This window comes from Canis lupus, chromosome 9, assembly GCF_011100685.1.
Source record: "Canis lupus familiaris isolate Mischka breed German Shepherd chromosome 9, alternate assembly UU_Cfam_GSD_1.0, whole genome shotgun sequence".
Taxonomy (NCBI): Eukaryota; Metazoa; Chordata; class Mammalia; order Carnivora; family Canidae; genus Canis; species Canis lupus.
Window position 1 is genome coordinate 37,712,033 of NC_049230.1, and position 26,569 is coordinate 37,738,601.

The following is a 26,569-nucleotide window of genomic DNA, read 5'->3' on the forward strand; positions in this document are numbered from 1 at the left end:
ATAAATATTTATTTTCTGGGATAAAATACCTATGCCAGTATGCAAATGTCCCTGAACAACTGGCATCTAAGCTCCAGATGTTCTTCTCTCCTGCAAAACCAGTTCAGGCTCCCACTATGCATGACCAGTTGGTTCTTTCTGCCCCCTTCTAACTTCCCTATATTAGGTGAAACAACTCAACAGAATATCTCTCCAGGAGCCCTCCCCATGTTGCACCCAATGGTGACTGGTCCAATAATGCTTCTCCATGGGACAAGGAGGGTTTAGGGGACTGCTATAAGTTTTTCCTCCATAAGTCTCTTGCTATACAATGTCTTCCCACCCTCTTACTCAACAACTACTAAGGAAGGAAGAAATGAGTAAGTGGGTAAATGACCTGCAGGTGGCTCTAGTACTTCACCAGTGACTCATCAAATGAGGACAAATTGGGATCACATTGAGGGTTTGGACTACTTTTTGCTTTATGGAGGTTAATACATTGGATTTTTTTTTTTTTTGAGAAGAGCATTGCAAACTGAATTTCACATTGTCATTTTCTTTTGCTATTAGTTTATCTCATTACTTGGAGAGATAGGTAATTGTTTGCTTTTTCTGATGTTTTTGATAGGTTCTTGTTAGCTGGGTAGGAATTTGGACTCAAAGATCTCTTTACAAAGAGAAAGAACACTTGGAGCCAGGATGGAAATTAATGGCATGTTTAGCTCAAAGTGGCAGATAAAACTCCTAACTTTAGAATTCCTCCTGTCCAAACCCCACTGAAATAATAATTTTGAAGGAAACAAAGAGGAGTTCATGGCAGAAAGACTAATAGTCTAGAGTTTTCATTGAATTTCTGGAAGATGGAAAATGAACCGAGTGCTATAAACAGATAAAACAGCAGAAGAAGCCAGAACCCAGGACACACCCAGGAGGAAGCAGCAGTGGAGGCTCTTAGTGACAGGTGGGGAAAGCAGGAGTGAGATATGGGTGGGAGTTCTGAAGATGCATCAGCAAGCAACTATCAGCAGATGCCTTTGTCCTACCCACCCCCATCACTGGGATTTGCAGTGTCAAAGCAAAAATTGGCCCTAGACAAAATCAAACAAGCAGGCAAGATTTTATTCAAGACTGTTGCAGTAGGGAAGAGAGAATGAGCTTAACTCTCCCCCACCCCCCACTGAAACAAAAGGCAGGAAGATTCTTAAGGGCTGGGATGAGCTAAGAAAAATCTTAAAGGATCTCAGAGGGAGGTAGCTTTTTGGGATGTGACCAGCACATCAAATTATTCCTGAATTTGTAAAGGTGCTTTTCTGTGATTAGGCCATCTGTGTTGGCTAATTGGCACCTATTAAAGTTAGGTTCCTATTGTCCCACAGAGACTGTGTTGTCTTCCTTGATGATCACATGTCAAAAGAATGAATTCCAGGTCCTTGAGACTTGGTCCTACCAGGCCCTTTTTGGGTATTGAAACAGGCAAGCATCTAGGAGAAGATTTTTACATATTTCAAACAACCCCAACTTTCCTGCCCCCAGCCCACATTGCTGGGCACTGTATCAACAGCATCATAGGCTCACAGTACCTACCTGTTAAAGGTCTGAATGGCTAAGAGTACACAAATCAGTGATTCAATAAATCGGTCAGTGGATGATGCCTCATCATCCCCAGTACAATATCACCAGAGACAATCATCTGAACAAATGGGATTTCTGTTTGGACCTTACACTAATGTTCTTGGCCTCTAGAAATAGATCCACTTGAATTACATGGATAAAGCAATGCTTGGTATATTTTCCTTGACTTTTTTGATATCTTAATATTAAGTAAGAAAGGGGAGCTGATTTTTCCCATATTTTTATTGAAATTTTATCAGCCTATAGAGAAGTTTTGAAACAAAATATCAAAGTGGACAAAAGAAAACTTTGGAAATTATATTGGCACTTAATAGATTTAGATGGGCCAGAGGACCATTTCTGTATCTAAACCTCTGAGAAACTCTTCCAAAGGTCCCATGGCACACTTGTAACAGGATGGCCATCAAATGCAATTTGAGGTGGTAAGAAATTAGAAACAACACAGGAGAACAGAAGAATGTACGCATCCAAAGGAAAGTGGGCAGCAGTAAAAATCAATGCACTGAATTTCAATCTAGCTGCTGCTGAGTTGTTTAAAAGGGGACACAGGGATTGCAATTTACCACACTTCATCATCTATGTACAGTAAAATCACACACACAAAGCATTATTATTTAGTGTTCAAGAATACACATCTTCTTTTTAAGATTTTATTTATTTATTCATGAGAGACAGAGAGAGGGGCAAAGACACAGGTAGAGGAAGAAGCAGGCTCCATGCCAGGAGCCTGACGCAGGACTCGATCCCGGGACTCCAGGATCGCGCCCTGGGCCAAAGGCAGGCGCCAAACCGCTGAGCCACCCAGGGATCCCAAGAATACACATCTAAACAAAGGTACATGTTGAGTACATCAGTGTGAGATCACATAGGGGAAGGGGAGTAGACACAGACTTATCAGATAAAAGAAGAAAAGAAATAAAATTCTATAGTCACCTGGATCAGCTGATGCTGGTGAGGGGTCATGAACTGAGGGGCAGGATTAATTCCACATTAACCTTTTTTTTTAAGATTTTATTTATTTATTCATGAGAGACAGAGAGAGAGAGAGGGGGGCAGAGACACGGGCAGAGGGAGAAGCAGGCTCCATGCAGGGAGCCTGATGCAGAACTTGATCCGAGGACCCCAGGATCATGACCTGAGCCAAAGGCAGACGCTCAACCGCTGAGCCACCCAGGTGTCCCCCGGGTTAACGTCTGATGTTAACAGAGGCAAGGAGGGAAAAGAAGAAGGGAGGGAGGGTAGGAGGGAGAAAGTGAGAAAGTGAGTATCTACTTTTCTTATTAGTGCTCTGACCTCAGCTGCTTTAATGTCTCCAAAGCAGTGGTGGTAGGAGAGCACCTGCCGGCCTGCCTCTAGTAACTTCTAAGGAAAAAGCTCCTCGGGTACTAGTCTTCACATTCCTCCCAGCCCAGGGGTCCAGGGAGGGCTGCAGAGGGGCAAGCTGGTGAGGGGTCAAGTGATTTGGCCAGGAATGTTTCGTGCTGTCACATAGAGCGGAATGATAAATAGGGAATGAAGGATGGTGCCCTGAGTCTATGCCAAGGAGAAAAGGAATACACTCAAGAAGGACTGGGGAAAAGCCAGAGAAGAGACCATGACATCAGGCTCCTCTATCTGCTGGAAACCACACAGTGGGGCCCTTAGGAGAATGCACCAGGTAATGGTATTAAGAAAGCCTCCAGTGAATATGTACCATATTAAGACACTGCGCAAGCTACTTTACTTTGATCATCTCAACAATTTGCCAAAACAGGAATCATCATCCCACTTATAAGCATGGAAACTGAGATTCGGAGAGGTTAAGTGACTTGCCTGATGCCACCCAGCTAGTAATGTCAATGAAGAAATTCAAATAACCAGCTGAGGAGCCAGACATCCTGGCTTGTTTTAACTATGCCACTTACTCTTTTTTTTTTTCCTTTTTGGATCAAGAACAAGTTAATCTCCCAACGTTGAAGTCTTCTTCCCTATAAAATGTGACCGTACGGGGATCCCTGGGTGGCGCAGCGGTTTGGCACCTGCCTTTGGCCCAGGGCGCGATCCTGGAGACCCGGGATCGAGTCCCACATCGGGCTCCCGATGCATGGAGCCTGCTTCTCCCTCTGCCTGTGTCTCTGCCTCTCTCTCTCTCTCTCTCTGTGACTATCATAAATAAATAAAAATTTAAAATGTGACCGTACCTAACTCAAAGGGTTGTAATGATGTCCTCTGTCCCTCCCTGCTGATACGGCAGAGACTTGAGGACATTTTGTAAACTCCAGCCCCAACTAACATTAAACCAGCCACAGGAACTGTGCAGTACTCTTCTCTATGTGTCCAGTCACCATACTCCTTCCAGCTGCAGGTAGGGCGGCTATTATAGAGCAGGGTCCTTCTCCCTGAATCCTGCTTGGCTGCCAAGGGAAAAGGCCCAGATCATAAAATCCAGCTTCATGCCTCCTCTCTACACCCTGTTTTACTCTACAGCTTTGCAAAAAAGCAGAAGCAATAATCCAACTATGTGTCAAGAAGTTGGTTACTTTTAGCTGAAAGGGCATGATTATCAAAAGGTCAGAGAAAACCCAGTTCCTGGGCAGGGATGAAGCTGGATGAGTCAGGGACTTGGCTCTGTTCCTCCTTGAGCCTCCAGAGGTCCAAAGACAGGAAGCACTGTGGCAAATGTTGGGGGAAGGGAGGGAGCAGTTAGGAAAAGTTTGGTAGGAGGAGAACAGGTCTGCCTGAGGCTCTGTAAGCCCCAAGAAAGGGTCTCAGGGAACTTTAAAGGGGCTTCTGTGTCCAGCACATGCCCAGGAGCAGCCTTCGAGGAGGCACCTGCTGAGCACTCCCAGGATACCCACAGATCAGAGCCCCTGTGTGTCATGGATACCTTGAATGGGGACATCTTTGGGGAGCAAATCACCCAGCAGTCTCCTGCTCAGTCTTGAACTCTAGGGGCCGGTTTGTCCTCTGCTCCTGGATAAAATGACAGTCTCCATGATTTTCCTAGTTCCTCTCAAATAATACAAACCATTCTTCAGTCACTTAAGTCCCGAAACATAGTAACAAATAAATGACTACAATTTAGAAAGTTTCACTTCCATCTTGCCTTAATAACACCCTTCCGCCCCTTGCAGGTGGAAAGCTTGTAGTCAGGGACAAAGGGCTTTCCCACCCAGTCCTTAGACGTCCCCTGTCCTTGCATTTCTGATTCTTTCAAGAAAGATTACTGTAGGGGCATCTGGGTGGCTCAGTCAGTTGGGCGTCTGACTTTTAATTTTGGCTCCAGTTATGATCTTGGGGTCCTGGATCGAGTCCTGTAAGGGGATCTGCACTCAGTGGGGAGTCTTCTTGGGCTTTTCCCTCTCCCTCTCTCTTTGCCCCTGCCCTGGCTCATGCATGTGCTCTCTCTCTCTCTCTCTCTCTCTAAAACTAAATAAATACAGCTTTTTAAAAAAATGTGAGCCTGGGTGGCTCAGTGGTTGAATGTCTGCCTTCGGTTCAGGTCGTGATCCCAGGGTCGTAGGATCGAGTCTCACATCCTGCTCCCCACAGGGAGCCCGCTTCTCCCTCTGCCTGTGTCTCTGCCTCTCTCTGTGTGTCTCTCACAAATAAGTAAATAAAATCTTTTTTTAAAAATCTGATTGTGGGATCACAGGGGATTTCTGCTAAGTTTTGCTTAACTGTTTCCTAAATAAATAAATAAAATCAATCTTTAAAGAAAAAAGATTCTTTTTCTAATTTATTTTTTATTGGAGTTCGTATGTCAAAGTATAATATAACACCCAGTGCTCATCCCGCCAAGTGCCCCCCTCAGTGCCCGTCACCCAGTCACCCCCACACCCCCGCACACCTCCCCTTCCCCTACACCTTGTTCATTTCCCAGAGTTAGGTGTCTATCATGATTTGCCACCCTCACTGATATTTTCACTCATTTTCTCTCCTTTCCCTTTATTCCCTTTTACTAATTTTTATATACCCCAAATGAATGAGACCATATAATGTTTGTCCTTCTCCGATTGACTTATTTCACTCAGCATAATACCCTCCAGTTCCATCCACGTCGAAGCAAATGGTGGGTATTTGTCGTTTCTAATGGCTGAGTAATATTCCATTGTATACATAGACCACATCTTCTTTATCCATTCATCTGTCAGTGGACACCGAGGCTCCTTCCACAGTTTGGCTATTGTGGACATTGCTGCTAGAAACATTGGGGTGCAGGTGTTCCAGTGTTTCACTGCATCTGTGTCCTTGGGGTAAGTCCCCAGCAGTGCAATTGCTGGGTCGTAGGGCAGTTCTATTTTTAAGACTTTGAGGAACCTCCACACAGTTTTCCAGAGTGGCTGCACCAGTTCACATTGCCACCAACAGTGCAAGAGGGTTCCCCTTTCTCTACATCCTCTCCAACATTTGTTGTTTCCTGTCTTGTTAATTTTCACCATTCTCCCTGGTGTGAGGTGGTATCTCATTGTGGTTTTGATTTGTATTTCCCTGATGGCCAGTGATGCAGAGCATTTTCTCATGTGCGTGTTGGCCATGTCTAGGTCTTCCTCTGTGAGATTTCTGTTCATGTCTTTTGCCCATTTCATGATTGGATTGTTTGTTTCTTTGCTATTGAGTTTAATAAGTTCTTTATAGATCATGGATACTAGCCCTTTATCTGATAGGTCATTTGCAAATATCTTCTCCCATTCCGCAGGTTGTCTTTTAGTTTTGTTGACTGTTTCTTTTGCTGTGCAGAAGCTTCTTATCTTGATGAAGTCCCAATAATTCATTTTTGCTTTTGTTTCTCTTGCCTTCATGGATGTATCTTGCCAGAAGTTGCTGTGGCTAAGTTCAAAAAGGGTGTTGCCTGTGTTCTCCTCTAGGATTCTGATGGATTCTTGTCTCACATTTAGATCTTTCATCCATTTTGAGTTTATCTTTGTGTATGGTGTAAGAGAGTGGTCTAGTTTCATTCTTCTGCATGTGGCTGTCCAATTTTCCCAGCACCATTTATTGAAGAGCCTGTCTTTTTTCCAGTGGGTAGTTTTTCCTGCTTTGTCGAACATTAGTTGACCATAAAGTTGAGGGTCCAGATTCTCTATTCTGTTCCAGTGATCTATGTGTCTGTTTTTGTGCCAGTACCACATTGTCTTGATGACCACAGCTTTGTAGCACAACCTGAAATCTGGCATTGTGATGCTCCCAGCTATGGTTTTCTTTTTTAATATTCCCCTGGCTATTTGGGGTCTTTTCTGATTCCACACAAATCTTAAGTTGATTTGTTCCAACTCTCTGAAGAAAGTCCATAGTATTTTGATAGGGATTGCGTTAAATGTGTAAATTGCCCTGGGTAGCATTGACATTTTCACAGTATTAATTCTTCCAATCCATGAGCATGAAATATTTTTCCATCTCTTTGTGTCTTCCCCAATTTCTTTCAGAAATGTTCTGTAGTGTTTAGGGTATAGATTCTTTACTTCTTTGGTTAGGTTTATTCCTAAGTATCTTATGCTTTTGGGTACAATTGTAAATGGATTTCACTCCTTAATTTCTCTTTCTTCAGTCTCATTGTTAGTGTATCGACATGCCACTGATTTCTGGGCATTGATTTTGTATCCTGCCACACTGCCGAATTGCTGTATGAGTTCTAGCGATCTTGGGGTGGAGTCTTTTGGGTTTTCTATGTACAGTATCACGTCATCTGCAAAGAGGGAGAGTTTTACTTCTTCTTTGCAAATTTGAATGCCTTTATTTCCTTTTGTTGCCTGATTGCTGAGGCTAGGACTTCTAGTACTATTTGAATAGCAATGGTGAGAGTGGACATCCCTGTCGTGTTGCTGATCTTAGGGGAAAGGCTCCCAGGGTTTCCCCACTGAGAATGATATTTGCTGTGGGCTTTTCATAGATGGCTTTTAAAATGCTCTATCCCTATACTCTGAAGAGTTTTGATCAGGAATGGATGCTGTATTTTGTCAAATGCTTTCTCTACATCTATTGAGAGGATCCTATGGTTCTTGTGTTTTCTCTGGTTGATATGATCTATCACATTGATAGATCAACATTATGAGTGTTGAACCAGCCTTGCATCCCGGGGATAAATTCCACTTAGTCATGGTGAATAATCTTCTTAATGTATTGTTGGATCCTATTGGCTAGTATCTTGTTGAGAATTTTTGCATCTGTGTTCATCAGGGATATTGGTCTATAATTCTCTTTTTAGGTGGGATCTTTGGTTTTGGAATTAAGGTGATGCTGGCCTCATAGAACGAGTTTGGAAGTATTCCATCTCTTTCTATCTTTCCGAACAGCTTTAGTAGAATAGGTATGGTTTCTTCTTTAAACGTTTGATAGAATTCCCCTGGGAAGCCATCTGGCCCTGGACTTTTGTGTCTTGGGAGGTTTTTGATGACTGCTTCAATTTCCTCCCTGGTTCAGTTTTTCTATTTCTTCTTGTTCCAGTTTTGGTAGTTTGTGGTTTTCCAGAAATGTGTCCATTTCTTCTAGATTGCCTAATTTATTGGCATATAGCTGCTCATAATAGGTTTTTTAAATCGTTTGTATTTCCTTGGTATTGGTAGTGATCTCTCCTGAAAAAAAGATTATTTCAAAATGAAAACATCTGAGCTACAACAGATGCAGAAAGAAATCTTATCTGAAAGTCTGTTTCTGACTAAAGCAGAGCTTTATCAGCATCAGCTGCCACAAATCCCACCTCCAGAGGCACATTAAAAAGCAAAACAAACAAAACAAAACAACCTGTGTAAATGACCCTCTTTAGATCTTTCCATCCCTTGAATCTCTAGCCTCTCCCCACCCCTTAAGCTGGTATATAAACTTTTACCCCTAGCTATGTGGGGGAGCTTCTCTATATATAAAGTACTCCCCTAGGCATAATAAATTTTTCCTGTTAATCTGCCTTTTGTCAATTAATTCACAGGCTCCTGATCACCGACATAAATTGGTAGAGGAAAATATTTTACTCCCAACAGGGGTGAATGAAATGTCCAAGAACTAGATAATGGCAATGGTTGTACAATCCTGTGAATATACAAAACAAAACAAAACAAAACAAAAACAACAACAACAACAAAAAAAACCCACTAGATTTAAAAGGATGAATTTTAGGGTATGTGAATTTTATTTCTATAGAAATAAAAGGTGAGAGGAACTAGGAAGTTCCTATTTGACTGGTCTCCCCTGGACCTCTAGCCCTGATGCACTGGACTTGACAGGAATTTGAAGCAGACCCTTTCTCTGACAATGCCCACCATCCACCTACCTCCCTCTGGGACCTGTCACCTGCCGCTCCCTTGTCCAGTCAAGTGCTTCTTTGTCTGTGCTGGATGCTTTTTCCTTCTCGGCCCTGAAAATATCATGTTAACCCCTTCACTTTGCAGAGGCCTATTCTTCCTTCCAGGTGATCCTCTGACACTGGCACTTCCTCTGGCTGAAGGCTTATGCCTGGCCCAAGGGAAACACATACTCTTTGCCCCAAACAAGCCATCCAATGCAACAACTCTCCCTTGTGCTACCTTCAAAGCAGCCGGCTAGACCATCTCCCTTCCTACAGATTTTCTGGACTGGAGTCAGACAGCTGTCCACTGCATCCCCCAAACTCCCGAGTCATCTGGTTGAAGCCCCTCTTTCCAACATTAGATAGAGAGAAAAAAACACACTGGGTGTTATGCTATATGTTGGCAAATTGAACTCCAATTAAAAAAAAAATCTCCAGCCTTCCCTATGAGAAGTAAAATTTTCAGCATTACTACAGCTTCTCTGAAACCTTCTTCCCTAATCTCCCACTCCCTCCTACCTTTGATACTTTCAATGTGGGTTCAAAGGTTAAAAATTACAGTGAACCTTGTTTGTGAATCTGCATCAAGGCGGCATCATGCCCAGATGAGTGGTATTTACCACCTTTTTTCATGTCTTTTGGAAGAGGAGGGCAGTTGCCAATCTGGTAAAGGGCAAAATTAGGAAATCAGTAGAATCTATCTCCATGTCCCTCAGCTTCCCTATTTAGGCCTCTTTAGGGCATCCCTACAGCCCCAGTCCTTAGTTTCTCAGTGTCCTCAATTATATACTCCTCGGGTGCCATCCTCAAATCAGCTAAGTCTCTTTTCATACTAAAGTGTGAATGACTAACCAAGGCTTTAACAGGTTTTGAAAGGCCAAAACCAGAAATCAGGAATCAGACATGAGGTAGGGAACAGCTGGTGGCTTCCAAGATTTGGGGTCACTCACACCTTCCAGGAAGGATGGAAGGGAGGACAGGAGAGAATGGGGCACAGTAAAGGTGTGATGTTGCAGGGCTAAACAGGTAATATGGCTTGAAAAGGGAGGCAGACATTCAAGGGTGCTAACAGAAACCTGAGACTTGTAATCCCACTGATAGCCCATTGCCACCTAGCTCACCAGGGAGGAGGGACAGGGTGATCACAGGAGGGATAAAAGGCACATAGATTTGTGGAGTACCTACTATGTGCTAGGAATTGTACAAGGTAGTCTTCAGACATCTCATTTGATGCCCTCCACAATCCTGTGGTGAAGGTTTACCAATCCCACTTATGGATGGGGACATCCAGACTCAGTGAGGCTGTCACTGAAGTCATGGGACTTATTGGACATGCTCTAAGAGGATGGGCTGCCTGATTTAGCACAAAGCCACAGCTGGGTGTGGCTGTTCCCATCTGGTATCTGCATGATAAGCTCTGAAGGAACTGAGACATGGGTCTTGCCTCTCTGGGAATGTAGAATTGCTCCTCCTCCAGGGCCCCTCACTGCATGAGAAGCCTCTGGTCCCCAACCCCCACCCCACTTTGGCAAATGAGCGGGGGTCCCAGCAATTCTCCCCCCATCTTTAGGAGAATGTCTCCTCTTTATTCTCATGGATGCAACTGAGCCCAGCCCTGATCATTTCCAACTGGAGGACTGGAACAGTGGTGGTCTTGTCACTGGTTTCTTTACCCTGGGCTCCCTGAATCCATTCTTCACAGACCATCAGAGTGATCTCACCAAAGTGTAAAATCAATGATGCTTTCCCTGCCTAAAACACACCAAAGCCTTCCTACTGGCCTCAGATTAAACCTCATATCCACAAGATGGCCTGTGTGTGCCCTGTGTAATCTAACTCCTGTATCCTTCTCCAGCCCTATGAAGTACTCCTTTCTCCTGCTCTCAGGACTCCAGCCAATTCAGTTCCTGACATGTGCTAGGATTTTGTGCCTCAGGATTTTTGCATAAGCTATTTTTCTTACCTGTATTTCTCTTTTCCTTGCTTTTCAACCTAGTTAACATTGCTCATTTTATAGTTCTCAGTTCAGATGTTCTCTTCTCAGAGAAACAATATATCCCTTTCCAATGTGTCGCTTATTACAATGTGTAAGTATACATTTATTTGTGTGATTATTTAATGTTGGTCTCCAGAGCAGGGACATGATCTTTTGGCTCTCCATGGTATTCTTGGTGCCAAGCAGAAGGCTGGACACATTGTAGGCACTTAGTTAATATGTATTATAAAGATGAACAGATGGATGAGTGGATGGATCGATCGATCAATGAGTGGGTGAATAACAGGAAGCTCCCACTAATTTTTCTTTTTGCCTCAGGTTCCAATATGGTGTAGCATAGTATTGTTGCTAATCCTGTCTTTATTTAAAATTTTTATTTTTTTATTCACTGTAGATTTTTTGGCATTAATTTTTCTTTTTTTTTTTTTTAGATTTATTTATTTATCAGAGAGAGAGAAAGAGAACAAGGAGGGAAGGGGGCCAAAAGAATAGGGAAAGAGTCTCAAGCAGACTGCACTGAGCATGGAGCCCAACACAGAGCTCGATCTCATGACCCCAGATCTCACAACCTGAGCTGAAACCAAGAGTTGGAAACCCAACTGATTATGCCATGCAGGTGCCCCAGGATTAATTTTGATTTTCAAAATATTTTATTAAAATATGATTTATCTCAACTTATCAAATTTTGGTGCCCTCTTAAATTTTGTGCCCCAAACCTATGCTTCACTCACCATACCCTAGTTCCAGCCCAGCCCATAGTAAGGAATTAATAAACGGAGACCATATGGTCTCTCTTCTGTCTCTTAGAAAATCCCACATGGTTTGTGACAAGTTCTTTTAAGATCTGTCCTTTCTTGGGACACCTGTGTGGCTCAGTGGTTAAGCATCTGCCTTCAGCTCACGGCGTGATCCTGGGGTCCTGGGATCAAGTCCTGCATCAGGCTCCCGCAGGAAGCCTGCTTCTCCTTCTGCCTATGTTTCTGCCTCTCTCTGTGTGTCTCTCATGAATAAATAAATAAAAACTTTGAAAAAGAAAAAAACGACCTGTCCTTTCTTCCCTGAAGCAGTTACCCTCCAGTGGTGGGGTAAGAAGCCAGCAAGTTCTGGTAAGGGGAGACTCGAGTAGGTACTTTCCAGGGGAAGTGTAGACTTCTGAACACCTGTCAGAAGGTGTCAGTAGAGAGTAGAGAGGCCTGAGTCCAGGAGGGAAAAGATGAAGACGGGAGCTGGCTGAGGGACACGTGAATCACTAAGGAAGACACTGTCTAGGGTCTTAGAGAAGGGGCAATCCCTCAGAAAGGAAACTGGTCTTTTCAGACTGGCTTCTTTTCAAGTCTCTGCATCACATTTTCTATTATTCCATTTATCAAAATGAGTCACATAGCCAAGATCAGAGTCAGTATAGGAAGAAACTCTCCAAGTGCAAGCATATTGGGTGGGAGGAATTATTACAGCCATTTTTATAAATAATCTACTAAAGAAAGAATAAGTCAAATTTTTAAACCAAGACCTAATCTCTGAGCTAGAGTTCATAGAAGTGCTTGGTCCCCAATTGAAATCTCTTTACTTGACTTGATATCACCAAGGCATATAGGAAACAGTCAGAAGATACCTATCTCAGAGACACCAAACCACTTAATAATGATGATGGAGCAGTTTCAATTTTTCAACATAGAATAGACTTTCGCTATGTTCTTTAAGGGAATATTGTTTAAATTTTTATTTCCCTAAGGAGAACCTGGGTTCAGACTTACAAACAAAGGAGAAAGAAAATAAGTTGGTAAGATCAGTTATTCTCCTTATTACTTAAGGAGAAAGATTTTCCGATGCAATAGTGAGAATGTTTAAGACTGTACACAAGGAAGAGGCATCCAGAGATTCTTTCCAATTGCAGAAATTTATAGTAAAGATGTGAGGAAGGTGGGTAGCCCAGAGAGTGTTCTCACCAGCCACCATGCCCCTGTGGGTCAGGACTGCCCCTAACATTTGTAGGGCCCACGGCAAGAATCCATAAGGAGGTCCCCACATCAGCTATGCCAATATTAAATATTATAAATGAGCTAACAAATTTAAAAGTAAAAAGAACTGCTTAATATTGCAACCTTGTGAAATTATTACAGGTACAGCCCTAATCTGGTAGTTTATCTGCCAGATTGGAACACAAAAAGATGCAAGAAAACGAACACCAAGTATTATATGGAAGCCACCCAGGAATGCAAGAATATGGCATTGCTTCTGAGAGGAAAGATTTTGACAAGCGAATTGGTTTATCTTTCTTCTGACCTTACAGCTCCTACAGTTCAAATCTTCCCATGATCTAAAGGAATGTCTACGTCCTTGCTGGCAGTGGCACCACCCACAAGCCTTCATAGCCTTGAAACTTGGGTGTGTCCCATTTAAAGGACATAGGAAAAGAGAGGTAGAGGATCATTTAACCTTAAGGCATGAAGTGTGTGCGTGTGTGTGTGTGTGTGTGTGTGTGTGTCACAAGAATGGATGTTGAGAGTTGCAGCTCCTGTTGAGCCAGCCCTAAGCACCACCTCTCAAGAGACAGAGAACTTTGTGTTCTCTGACAAATTTGTTTTATGTGTGCATCTGTGAATGAGGAGTCCTCAAAAGCATGGGATCTAGGGCAGAGTCCCCTCCTGCCTGGGTCTTAAAAAGTAGTGCCTCTCTTGGAGCTTTGAAAGCTGGGATGTGTTTAGCAAGTGATACCTGCCGTCTTACCACAAGGAGCAGTAATTTCAGAATGTGTACTACATGGTTTGTAGATGTCAGGGTTGCCATGAAAAACACTATTTACACAGCACCAGATGGAACAATGCTTTACTCACATGGACAAAGGACAGAGCAAGAAGAGCTTCAACAGTGAGTACCAGTCCCTCACGACCAGCATGACCATCCTGCTGACATCTAGATACCAAGTTTCAACACAGCACCTACCCTCAAAGAGAAAATAGAGCCATTTGGTAACCTATTGATTATCTTGGACCCTTGCCATCCTGCAAGACAGGACAATCCACCCTTAGCAGAACTGTCACTCATTTCACATAGGGATTTTCTTTCTGTACCAGTAATGCTTTTGCCAGCACAATTGAGACAGGGAAACAAGGAACCCCATAAATGACTGCTTTTTTTGCTCCTTTCCTGCTTCTGTTTTTGCTAGGATGTACACCCCCACCCTTTACACATGCCTTATAGTTCAAATAATATATGTTGTCCTTGTAAAGGTCAAGGAGTTAATGATTTTTTTGGAGTCTCTCCGCATGATAGATAACATCTAAGAATTACTGGGAAAGGTCATCATGTGTGTTTTCCAAGACTCCAGATACCTTGACACCAAGACCCCTGGCTCCAAGGTATAAGGAGTTAAGGACTTATGGGGATACCTGTGCACTCTTCCTTGTGTTGACCAATTCCTGAATGCCTGAGAGGACACGTACACCAGACCACCCATACTGAGTAAAAACCCCAGACACCAAGATGAATGAAACTATTCATCTTTCCTTTCTGAATCTCCCAGACACTCTGTCTGTAACTGCTCTCTCTATGTCTTCAATAAACTCTGCTCTCACTTCCTCTTGGCTTGCATTTGGTTTCTATCCTATGCAAAGCCAAGGATGTTCTTGCTGATCTTGCAGGTCCTCTCTGGGTCCTCAAACCCAACCTGCCTTAGACATCCAAAGACTTACAGAATGCCTGATGAGATGGTATTTATACAACATTGTCTCAGGCCAAGGGAACCCATTTTGTAGCAAGTAATGTGAGTCAGTGGGCATAGAAGATCCACAGGCAGTAGCATATATTTAATCATGCAGAAGAAGCCAGACCAAGAGAATGGTGAGGAGTTAATAATTTTGCTAAGGAGACAACAAATTCAGGGTTGAGACTCTCCAGAATGCAGTATATCCACTGAACCAAAGGCCGATAGATGATGCTATGTCCCTAACACCTAGAACAGACAGAAACCAAGGGGTTGTTGTAGGATTAGCCCCTCTCCTCATGATTCATAGTGATTGGTGGTTTATTTGTGGTTTCCACCCTGCAACATCAAGCTCTGCTGGATTAGATTGGATTCGGCTTCACAGGAACCCTGGGATAGATGGAGGCAGAGGAGATGCATTAGTACGTGTAGATAGGATGGATTCCACTGATCCTGAAAGAACTAATACAACCATCTTGAAGGCTTTGTGACAGATTCAACATAATAAAGAGACAAACACATTGGAGGGAAGCACAGGGTGGACTGTATCACATACTACTTCGTGTCCTTTTATCCCACTGCTTATCTCAGCCACTGTTCAGTCCTCACTATTCTTAGATTTAGATAAGCTTCCTGCAGGTGTCTTACCTCAGCCTGCATTCTAGAACTCTAGCTTCCTGACCAGGGGCTTCCCTGATCCTGAGGTGTGGAGCCTCTGCAAGAACATAACACACAATGCAAGAGCTAACAAGGACTGTGAGGAAACATCTGTGATCCACTGGTGGCCGATGAAGGGTGTCCCCATCATCTATTGCTGTGTCACAAACCACTCAAAGTTTAATGGTATAAAATGACAACTATTTTGTTCTACTCACAAATTCTATGGGTCAGAAATTCAGAGAGGGCAGAGCAGGGATGGTTTGTCTCTGCTCCATGATGTCCGAGGCCTCAGCCGAGGAGACACAAAAAGCAAGGAAGGACTCAAATGGCTAGGGAATCCTAAAACAGTGCTATCCAATAGAAATACCATCTGAGTCACGTACATAATCTTAAATTTTTTAGTTGCCATGTTTAAAAAAAAGCAAAAGGCAACAGATGAAATTAATATATTTTCTTTAACATAATATAGCCAAAATATTTTCATGTCAACATATAATCAACCTAAAAACTTATGCATCTATTTTACATGGGGAGGGGTGTACATAATTAACTCTTTAAAACCTGGTACATAGTTTATACTTTCAGAACATCTCAATTTGGAGTAGCCTCATTTAAAGTGCTCAGTAGCCACATGTGGCTAGTAACTGCTACATTGAACAGTGTAGATCTGGAGGCATTCTCATGCCTATGTCTGGCACCTAGGCTGGGATGACTGAGGGCTATGCTCATTTGGGGTTATCTATCAGAATGCTGCCTGTGGTTTGGCATTCCTCAAAGCACAGGTGCCTCAAACTAGTCAGTCTTCTTACTTGGTGACTCACAACTCCAAGAGTGAGTGTTCCAGTGACCAGGGTTGAAGTTCATGGCTCTTTACAACCTAGTCTCAGAGCTCACATGGCATATGCTATTGATTGAACCAGCCACAAGCCCCTCTCCATTTCAAGGGCAGAGAACAGAGACCCCATACACACACACCCTGGGTGAGAGGAGTGTGTAAAAATCTGTTGCCGTATTTTAAAAGTCTCCCGGGGAATAAAAGCCAGGAGATAAATGCTTCCCGTCTCTTCCCTCAAGCAAAATATTCTGAGATATATTCATAAGGCTCTTCAAAAAAACTCCCAGTGGGGAGGAGCTGAGGAATAATGAGATTCTAGATATGTTTTTGCAAGTAGAGACAACAGTATTTATTAATGGATTGGATGTGGGGTGTGAAACAAAGAGAAGAGTCAAGAATCAGAAGTCTGTGTAAGGAATCATATGACTGGTTTACAGGCTATCCCTGCATTTGAAGGTGCTTAGCTCTGGAGGAAAACACTCTGACTTAGAGGATGAAATTAACCTCCTAGAGGAAGGGTTCTTCATGAAACTCTCTCTCTCTCTCTCTCTCTCTCTCTCTCTCTCTCTCTGCCTATATCCATTGGGCAGTTGGGAAAGCATGAAGTCTCCTTTGCCCTCTACTTCCTGTTGCATTCCCAGCCTTGTTCCCTTTTTCAGAAATAGCATGTTGTCTATTGTATAGCCAAAGGACAGCATTCTGAACCTCTGCCCTGTAACTTCCTGATCCTCCTCTCTTATAAATACAAGGGCAGAACTGGGATCCCAGAGAGTCAGCGAGCTGAGAGCCAGGACTCCTCAGACCAGCTCTGCCTTCTACGGGGAAGATGAAGATCTTCATAGCTGCCCTCTCCTTCTTCCTTCTTGCTACTGCCCTTGGGTCCCAGATCCAGGACCTTCATGGTAAGTTCAGCAAGCCTTCCCACTGGTGGCAAGGTCCGTGGTAACTCTGGAGAGGAGATGCAGAAGGACACCTTTGTCCTCCTGAGATTGTTCCCTGTCCCAGACATGAATGTGAATTGGGCACTTGTTTGAAAAGAAGCAGTAATAGGATATAGACCTCTCTCTACAGGCTTTGGTCCCTGGGGAAAACTGTGTACAAATGCCTGGTCCTCCTTGGGGAAGTAACTCTCTCCCTTTTCATGACCAGAATTATTTGACCAACCTTCCTGCAGCTGACATAGAACTGTTAAGTGCTAAATCAAAAGAACTATAGTACAATTGTAAACTTGCAGAAAGAAGCATAGAATTTTACAATTTTGGTATAAAATTATCACTTTAGAGAGGAAATGGAATAAGCCAGGAAAGTGCCTCACCCAAGTCCATTTAACTGTTCTATTTATTTAACAGATAAATACCTAGTATTTCCTATGGCCAAACAGGCACTGTTCTAAGTGTTTTATGGACTTAATACATTAGATCCTCCCAACAACCCTGTGGGGTAGACTATCAACAACTTGTATAGTTCTGCATGTTATATTATTATTCTCACTTTATAAATAAGTAAGCCTTAGACAACTTGCTTGAGATTATACAGCTATTAAGTGATGGAATGAGGGTTCGAGATGGTTAGGAAGCTGCTATGGAAAGGCAAGGCCACTTAAGATTTTATTTTGCAAGCCTTGCACACAACATAGCACGCATATCAAGTATACACACATGCCTCCTTAAATAGAATTCATGTGTAACTATATAATAAATGAGCTAAAAGTTGTGTTTTCCTAATTAGCATAATGCAGATCCACACTCCCTTATCCAAAACTTTGAGGCTGGATATGTTTTGGAATGCAGAAGCATTCAGGTTTTTTTTAAAGGTAATATAATATGATCCAGCAGTCCCACTGAGGATATATACCCAAAAGAAGGGAAAGCAGATACATGAAGAGATATGTGTATACCCATGCTAACCACAGCATTATTCATAATAGCCAAAAGGTGAGAACAACCCAAGTATCCATCAACATATGAATAGGTTACTTTAGGGATCCCTGGGTGGCGCAGCGGTTTAGCGCCTGCCTTTGGCCCAGGGCGCGATCCTGGAGACCCGGGATCGAATCCCACGTCAGGCTCCCGGTGCATGGAGCCTGCTTCTCCCTCTGCCTGTGTCTCTGCCTCTCTCTCTCTCTCTCTCATGAATAAATAAATTAAAAATCTTTAAAAAAAAAAAATGAATAGGTTACTTTAAAAATATTTTCAAAGACTTTATTTGTCAGATAGAGAGAGAGAGAGCACAAGCCAGGGGAGCAGCAGGCAGAGGGAAAAGCCGACTCCCCACTGAGCAAGGAGCCCAATGCAGGCCTCGATCCCAGGACCCCAGGATCATGACCTGAGCTGAAGGCAGACACTTAACCAACTGAGCACCCAGGTGCCCCAAAAGATTTTTTAAGTGGGATATATACATATATTGTTCAGCCTTAAAAAGGAAGGAATTCTGACATATGCTATGAAAATGATGAATGTTGAAGACATTATATTAGTTGAGAGAAACCAGTAGAAAAGGACAAATACTGAATATGAAGCATTTAAAGTAATCAAATTCAGCGACAGAAAGAAGAATGGTGGTGGCCCAGGGGTTGGGGGAGGGCAAAATGGGAGTTATTGCTTAATGGGTACAGAGTTTCAGTTTTGCAAGATGAAAAACGTTCTGTGGATGGATTGTGGTGGTGGTTGCGCAATATGTGAACACGCTTAATGCTACTGAACTGTACACCTTTAAAAATGCTTAAAATTGTGATTGTTGTGTATATTTTACCTTTTCAATAAAATAAATGACATTTTTTAAAAGATAACACATACCTGCTATTGCTGGCAGAGTCTAAGAAGTGTACGTCAATCATACATTTGTGTTTGCTGCAGTAGTATTCCTGCAGCAAACACAAATAATCATACTCCTGGGATACATAAAGATTGTGAAGAGCCTCATTTCACTTTGGGTAACATTGTACGACCAAATCAGTTAACAAAAAATTCTTCTGTTTCCTGAGTCCTGTGGATTCCAGAAATGTATAGGAAGTACTGTAGGATGTATCACATTATGTACCTATTCAACTGATTTATTCATATCAGATTTATAGTTTGCTTTTTGTATTTCAAACCCAATAGGATGGTTTCATATCTCAAACAGTTTCAAGAGTTCCCTGAAACATATCAGGGCCCTAAGAAAGAAAACAGGCCTGGAGGCAGACCTAGAACCCAGACAGGTGTCCAATGGTCCAGCATCATCACCTCCCTAGCAGGGAATGGGACTGAGGCATGAGACTGGTAGAGACACTGAGTCAATGCTGCCTCAGTGATTTCTCTCCCCTCGTCTGTTTCTTCCAAATAGAATCCATGGTGGCGAAACAACAGCATGAACCCTTAATACAGCTGGAAGGTAAACGTATATGCTATATTATAGACTATGTTTAAAAGCAGCAGCTGCACAGATCTGCTGAAAGGCTTCAAAACACCTCATTTATAGGGCAGGGGTAGGGGGAAGGTGGAGAGGGTCCTGAAGGTGGTAAATGTCCCAAAGGAGATCGGGATGGGCTGTTAGAGGGGACCTCTATTCCACCCAGCTGTCTCTAGAGTTGGCTCACTGGGGGCAGAGGTGCTCACTGATGCCTCCTGCAGGCATCAGATGCTTCCTCTTCTATCAGAAACAGTCATAGTCCTGTTACGGCCTTGCCGGGGTGTCCTCAGACGTAGAGCTCGCCCTCCCCAGGACTTTGGAGGAAAAGGATCTAGTCTTCCTTCCCAGTCCTGAAATGGCTCTTTCCCCCTGCAGCAGGCATTCACCGTCCCGCTGACTGCTGCCCCAATCTCACCCCACGAAAAATCCGATGTGAAAACATGCAAGATTTTTTCAAAACAAGCAGTGGGTGCTCCCGGCCAGGTATCATGTAAGTGCCAAGCTCACCAACCATGGGCTTGGGAGGGAAGACCTGATGGACGGATGTTTAGAAAAGTCCTACCCTCTAGATCCTGCCAGGTCATGGGAGGCTTGTGTCCTTAGTAGGATCCTGCAGGGCATCAGATAGGAGATTCTCCCAGTGAAAAGGGAAGTGGGGAATAGATGAAGAGAGCAGAAGAAAGGCTGCCCAAGGAAATGCCCATCAGTGGCTGAGGCAGGGTCTCAGAGAAGAAGTGCCCTAATCCCCTGCAGCAGAGACAAAAAAGAACAGTCTGGTCCAAGTGAGAGATCCCAGGGCTAGGGAGGATGGGGCTTTCCATCCCCACTTGCTGAACACTCCTTTGTAATCTTTCTCTGTCTTGCTCCCCAGCTTCCGTACCAAGAAGGGGCGGCTTGTCTGTGCTAACCCCTATGATTTGGAAGTTCAGAACTGCATGAGGTCCCTGCTGATGTCAGGAAAAGAAGCCTTGCTTGAAGAGATGAGATACTAGGTGTCAGTCACCCCACCTCCACTTCTCTTGTCTCAACTACCTCCTGAGATTTTCTTGGCCTGAATTATCTTTCAAAAAGTAACAATTACTGTTCTTTCTGTTCTGGTTATAAAAGCAATGCATTAATAAAGAGTATCTGATATAACTTTCCTTAAACTTTAAAAGGAAAAAGACACTATACGTATTGCTGAAATTTGGATTCTGTGGGGTTTTTTTCTAAGTGAAACTGAATTTTTTAAAAGCTAAAAACATTCAAACTCATTCAAACATAGACTGAAATGTACTTAACCCATTTAACAAGGGAACCATAAAACTGAGTCAAAGATCACCTGAGGAACAGAGATTTACATAGTTAATTGAGGATGGCATTCTGAAATGTTAAATCAGAAAAAAATAGATTAGTATCCTATAGGAAATAAAACTGTAATTCTGGGGATTATCTTTTTTTTTCTTATTTTTTTCTTATTTTTTTCTTTTTTTGGTGGGAAGGGCAGAGGGAGAGGGAGAGAATCTTAAGCAGACTTCAGGCCCAGTGCAGAGCCTGACATAAGGCTGTTTCATGACCCTGAGATCCTGACCTGAGTTGAAATCAATAGTTAAACGCTTGATCAACTGAGCCACACTGGGGCTCTGAGGATTATCTTTTCTACTGGACAAAAATCATTTATATCTATGTCAGATAAAAATTTGCAAGTTAACATAATTTCACAAAGTCAGGGGCCCCTCAGTAGTAAGTAGAACACCACTGAAGAGGACATTCCCAGGAACCCTGGGGTGGGCATTTTGGACAATCTTCCAAATAATACCAGAGGATCTCCCTATAATCATCCTTCTGCCTTATTTCTACATTTTGGATGTTTTCTCTCAACAGATATAACTTCCTCTTATTAAAGTTAAAGGGTTTTAAGAAAAACATTTAAAGTTGGACTGAATATGGGTGGTGAGATTGAGCCCTGCATGCGGCTCCATGCTCAGCGGGGAGTGTGCTTAAGTTTCTCCCTCTCCCCCTCCCCTTCCCCTACTGAGTACGTGCATGTGCTCTCTTTCTTTCATTCTCTCTCTCTCAAATAAATAAATATTTAAAATAAAGTTGGAGTGATTATCAATTTTACATTTATATCTATTCAAGCATATTTGCATTTATAATTAGTAAATTGTAGTCAATTTACAATTGACAGTCAAACTGTCTCAAAATTCTTAAGAAAGTACTGAATTCTAAACAAAATATTTCTTAATTCAAAAAAGTTTAGAAATGCCTGGGTGGCTCAGTGGTTAAGCATCTGCCTTCAGCTCAAGGCGTGATCCTGGAGTCCCGGGATCAAGCCCACACTGGGCTCCCCTGCATGGAGCCTGCTTCTCCCTCTGCCTATGTCTCTGCCTCTGTGTGTGTGTGTCTCTCTCTCATGAATATATAAAATCTTTTTTTAAAAAAAGTTTAAAACCTATGCTTACTTTTTGGGTAATTTGCCATAAGGAGTTATAGGGGGAAAACTGATTGGTAACCAAATATCCTTCATACTAATAAACACTAGTAGAAGAAACCTAAGACCATGATTATAGCAGGGAATCATTATAACTCTAAAGGGATTAAATATACATTCACACTATGTCTCATTCTCTCTACTAAAACTAATCTTTGGAGGTTTGCAGTATAGAAAAGATTCTTTCACTCCATCATTTGGGACTGGGTAGGGCATAGATGTACACAGTTTAGTCAAGCACTCCAGGTGATTCTTATGCAAGTGGTCTTAGGAAGGACCTCACTTAGAGATAACCATTTTAGGAGGGCAGGTAAAAAAGGTAGGCAGGCTAACTGATGGACCTGTACCTTGGTAAATTTCACTCCTTTTGGGGTGCCTCTCTTTTTTCTCAGCAGAAGTGGATATCCCTAATTCCCTGGTTATGAATACAGATTCTGATGATAGGGGCCCTGATTCTAGTGAGTGAGGAGGAAGAAGGGGTGGGACTAGTCAGGCTTTCACTGAGATTGTCAGAAAACTTTGTTTCTAGGGTGTGAGGTGGGACTTCTTTCTTGTCTTTGACCAGAAGTTGTCCTGGGCACTGTCCAGCCCTCTCTTGGGTCCATCATCCCCTGTGGAGGACTCCCACACCAAATATCCTTCTTTACTTAGAGAACTGTGCTTGTTGCTTTATCCTGGGGCAAACCCCATAATCACCTTCCCTGAAATGGGGACTGACAAGGTCATAGCTTCTTTTCTCAACACCACTGACTCTGATCTTTGTGTGCTGCTGAGAAAATATTTTTTCAATGATCTCCTTCATCTACATGAGGAAACAGGTTTTTCAGCCTCCTTATTTTGCCATCAAGCTGACCCATGTCCTGTACACAGAACAGAAATTTCTCATCTTATAGTCAGCTGATGCCATCTTTTCTGATTCCCTCTGATACTACAAATTTATTTTTGTTTTCATATTTTTCCTGTCATTTCTATGGAATTTGGGGAAGTGAAAGAGGCAAACACAGATGCTCAGGGTTCTGGCCTATATTTTGGCCCATTTATGATCTCTCCTGTTGCTCTCATCCACTTCACTATATTCTGTTGAATGCAGCAGCTCTGAGTTAACACCAGCCCACTGAGCCCTGGAATATACAACAGAGTGATGGCAAACACAACTTTTGACTTCTCCGTAGAGGTTTTGTTTTAGAGCCTTGGTGAAAATCTCAAAAAGTTGTTGGGTTGAAACTGTGCTAGACCCAAGAGGAGTATGTGTGGTCTCATTGGTTTCTCTGGCTGGCCAAGTTGTTAGCTCAATAGAATGAAATGGAGAGCATAAACCACTGGAACAGGATGGACAGCAGAGGACCAGGTGTGTCCTCATCAAGGCTTTGGGTCATGACAATGGCAGCTGAGCAGAAATGGGGGATGCACACTGAAATGTTCCTTTCTGACCAAGCATCTGGTCACTCATAGAAGGCCTCTGAGGTCTTGGAGCAGACAATAGATTGTTATGTCTAGGTCAATTACATAATACATACTCTATTTTCACAGTTCTTCAAAAACCACATGTTCTTTTTTGCTTTCTCATTTGTACTCTGTGGCACCTCCACCACAAATTCCCCCCTCTCAACTCTTCCCAGCAAAACTCAACCCAGCCCTCAAGGTTCAACTTAGATGCTCAATAATACCTTCCCCTGCTATCCCAGCCAGAGCATCCACCTCCCTTTCTCTGGAATCCTGAAACAGATATTTATTGTCACTCGAACAATTACTGAGTGGCTATTTTATATGTTGCGATAGTCGGTATATAGAGAAGATTGAAACTAAGAATAAAATATGATTTCTGTGTGTAAGAATCATATATATAATTCATCTCTAAATCTCCGAGTTATTATGCAACATTGGATTAAAATGATGAGGTTGTTTACATGAGGGGCAAACAGCCTGGGCCTCACACCATTCCAGGTCCCATGTGGGCTGCCCAAAGGCTGAAGCTGACCCTTTGAACAACAGAGGGTTTGGGGCACTGACCTCTATGCAGTTGAAAATCCAAGTATAACTCTCCAAAAACTTAACTACCAATAGCCTACTGTTGCCAAACCTCACTGATAACATAGAGTCGATTCACACATTTTGTATGTGATATGTATTACATACTGTATTCTTATAACAAAGTAAGCTAGAGAAAAGAAAATATTATTTTTAAAAATCATAAGGCAGGGGATCCCTGCGTGGCTCAGTGGTTTAGCGCCTGCCTTCGGACCAGGGTGTGTTCCTGGAGTTCCGGAATCGAGTCCCACATCAAGCTCCCAGCATGGAGCCTGCTTATCCCTGTCTGTGTCTCTGCCTCTCTCTCTCTCTCTCTCTCTCTCTCATTAATAAATAAATAAAACCTTTTTTAAAAATCATAAGGCATAGAAATACACGTACAGTATTTACCATATTTATTGAAAAAAAATTCACATGTAAGTGGACCTGGACAGTTCAAGCCCATGTTGTTCAAAGGTCAACCATATATTGAAGCACACCAGTTAGGAAGCTATACTATAGATGTGAAAATTCAGCATGCACAAGAATCATTTGGAGGGCTTGTTAAAACACAGATTGCTGGATCCTATCCCCAGAAATTCTAATTCAGTAGGATTGAGTGGGGCCCCCCAAATCAGTGTTTCTAACAAGTTCCCAGGTAATGTCAATGCTACAAGTAGAATGGAAATTTGAAGAGGCACCCTCACTTTTGACTCCATAATTTCAGCATTGTCTGCAACTTTTATAAAAAGCACATGTTTCTTTCGTAACCAAAAAACAATTTCAATGAATTGAAAAAATAAATCTCTACGGTCTTCTCAAGAAAAACCAACAAAATGGGCTAGTTCTTGACTTGTGTTGATATTTTATTTTTTTGTGATGAAGTTTATCAGAGCTACTTAACTATAAAAAAAATATGTAATTGGGGAAAGTTTAAACATGGCTAAATAAGTCTGATAATCAATGTTCAATTTTTGAAAGCAAAAATCCTGGAGGGCACCTGTCTGGCTCAGTCAGTAGAGTGAACAACTCTTGATCTTGGGGTTGTGGGTTCAAGCCTCATGTCGGGTGTAGAGATCACCTTAAAACTGTTTTTAATTTAAAAAAATTTTTAAGTAAAAACCTTGAGAGTTGTGCAAAATAGCTAGAAAAATGGTGCTTAAAAGCTCTAAAACAAAACAGGGGTACTAGGTGTCTCAGTCGGTTAAGCTGCCAACTCTTGATTTCCACTTAGGTTATAATCTCAGGGTTCTGGGATTGAGTCTGCCTTAGGCTCTTAGCTTGGCACTGCCCCTCCCACTCCCATTCACGCATACACACACTCCCTCTAAAATAAATAAATAAATCTTTAAAAAATAAAACAGGGCACCCCGGGTGGCTCAGCAGTTCAGTGCTGCCTTCAGCCCAGGGCCTGATCCTGGAGACCCGGGATCGAGTCCCACATCAGGCTCCCTTCATGGAGCCTGCTTCTCCCTCTGCCTGTGTCTCTGCCTCTCTCTTTCTCTCTGTGACTCTCATGAATAAATAAATAAAATATTTTTTAAAAAATAAAAAACGTATGGGGAATATAAAAAATAGTGAAAGGGAATAAAGAGGAAAGGAGAAAAAAATGAGTGGGAAATATCAGAGAGGGAGACAGAACATGAGAGACTCCTAACTCTGGGAAATGAACAAGGGGTGGTGAAAAGGGAGGTGGGCGGGGGGTGGGGGTGACTGGGTGACAGGCACTGAGGGGGGCACTTGATGGGATGAGCACTGGGTGTTATGCTATATGTTGGCAAATTGAACTCCAATAAAAATAAAAAAAGTATGAGGGATGAGCAATGACTTCTGCAGACAAGCAGGAACTCAGAAAAATGTATGTCCTACACACTCCTGTATTATTTGATTTTTAAAAATAAATATGTATGTGTTGTTTTGGAAAACATTTCTAATATTTTTTTTCTTAAGATTTATTTATTTATTTATGATAGAGAGAGAGAGAGGCAGAGACACAGGAGGAGGGAGAAGCAGGCTCCATGCCGGGAGCCCGATGCAGGACTCAATCCCAGGACTCCAAGATGGCACCCTGGGCCAAAGGCATGCACTAAACCGCTGAGCCACCCAGAGATCCCCTCTAATATTTTTTATATAAATTTATTTTTTATTGGTGTTCAATTTGCCAACATATAGAATAACACCCAGTGTTCATCCCATCAGTGCCCCCCTCAGTGCCTGTCACCCAGTCACCCCCACCCCCCCAGCCCACCTCCCCTTCCACCCCCCTAGTTCGTTTCCCAGAGTTACGAGTTTCTCATGTTCTGTCTCCCTTTCTGATATTTCCTACCCATTTTTCTCCTTTCCCCTTTATTCCCTTTCACTATTTTTTATATTCCCCAAATGAATGAGACCATATAATGTTTGTCCTTCTCCGATTGACTTATTTCACTCAGCATAATACCCTCCAGTTCCATCCACGTCGAAGCAAATGGTGGGTATTTGTCATTCCTAATGGCTGAGTAATATTCCATTGTATACATAGACCACATCTTCTTTATCCATTCATCTTTCGATGGACACCGAGGCTCCTTCCACAGTTTGGCTCTTGTGGACATTGCTGCTATAAACACCGGGGTACAGGTGTCCCAAAGTTTCAT

General features: G+C 42.6%; 1 protein-coding gene across 2 annotated transcripts; it reads left to right on the forward strand.

Moving 5' to 3' along the window:
• The first annotated feature begins 16,745 nt into the window (after positions 1 to 16,745).
• On the forward strand, positions 16,746 to 20,638 carry CCL23 (chemokine (C-C motif) ligand 23). 2 transcript variants are annotated; one of them, XM_038548078.1, is made up of 4 exons: positions 16,746 to 16,965; positions 19,388 to 19,435; positions 19,832 to 19,943; positions 20,325 to 20,638. In XM_038548078.1, the coding sequence occupies exons 1-4, from the start codon at positions 16,890 to 16,892 to the stop codon at positions 20,443 to 20,445; spliced, it is 357 nt and encodes a 118-aa protein (XP_038404006.1). In that variant the 5' UTR covers positions 16,746 to 16,889; the 3' UTR covers positions 20,446 to 20,638. The 2 variants fall into 2 exon arrangements, with proteins under 2 accessions (XP_038404006.1, XP_038404005.1); XM_038548077.1 differs by having other exon boundaries at positions 16,755 to 16,965; positions 19,829 to 19,943.
• The last annotated feature ends 5,931 nt before the right edge of the window (positions 20,639 to 26,569 follow it).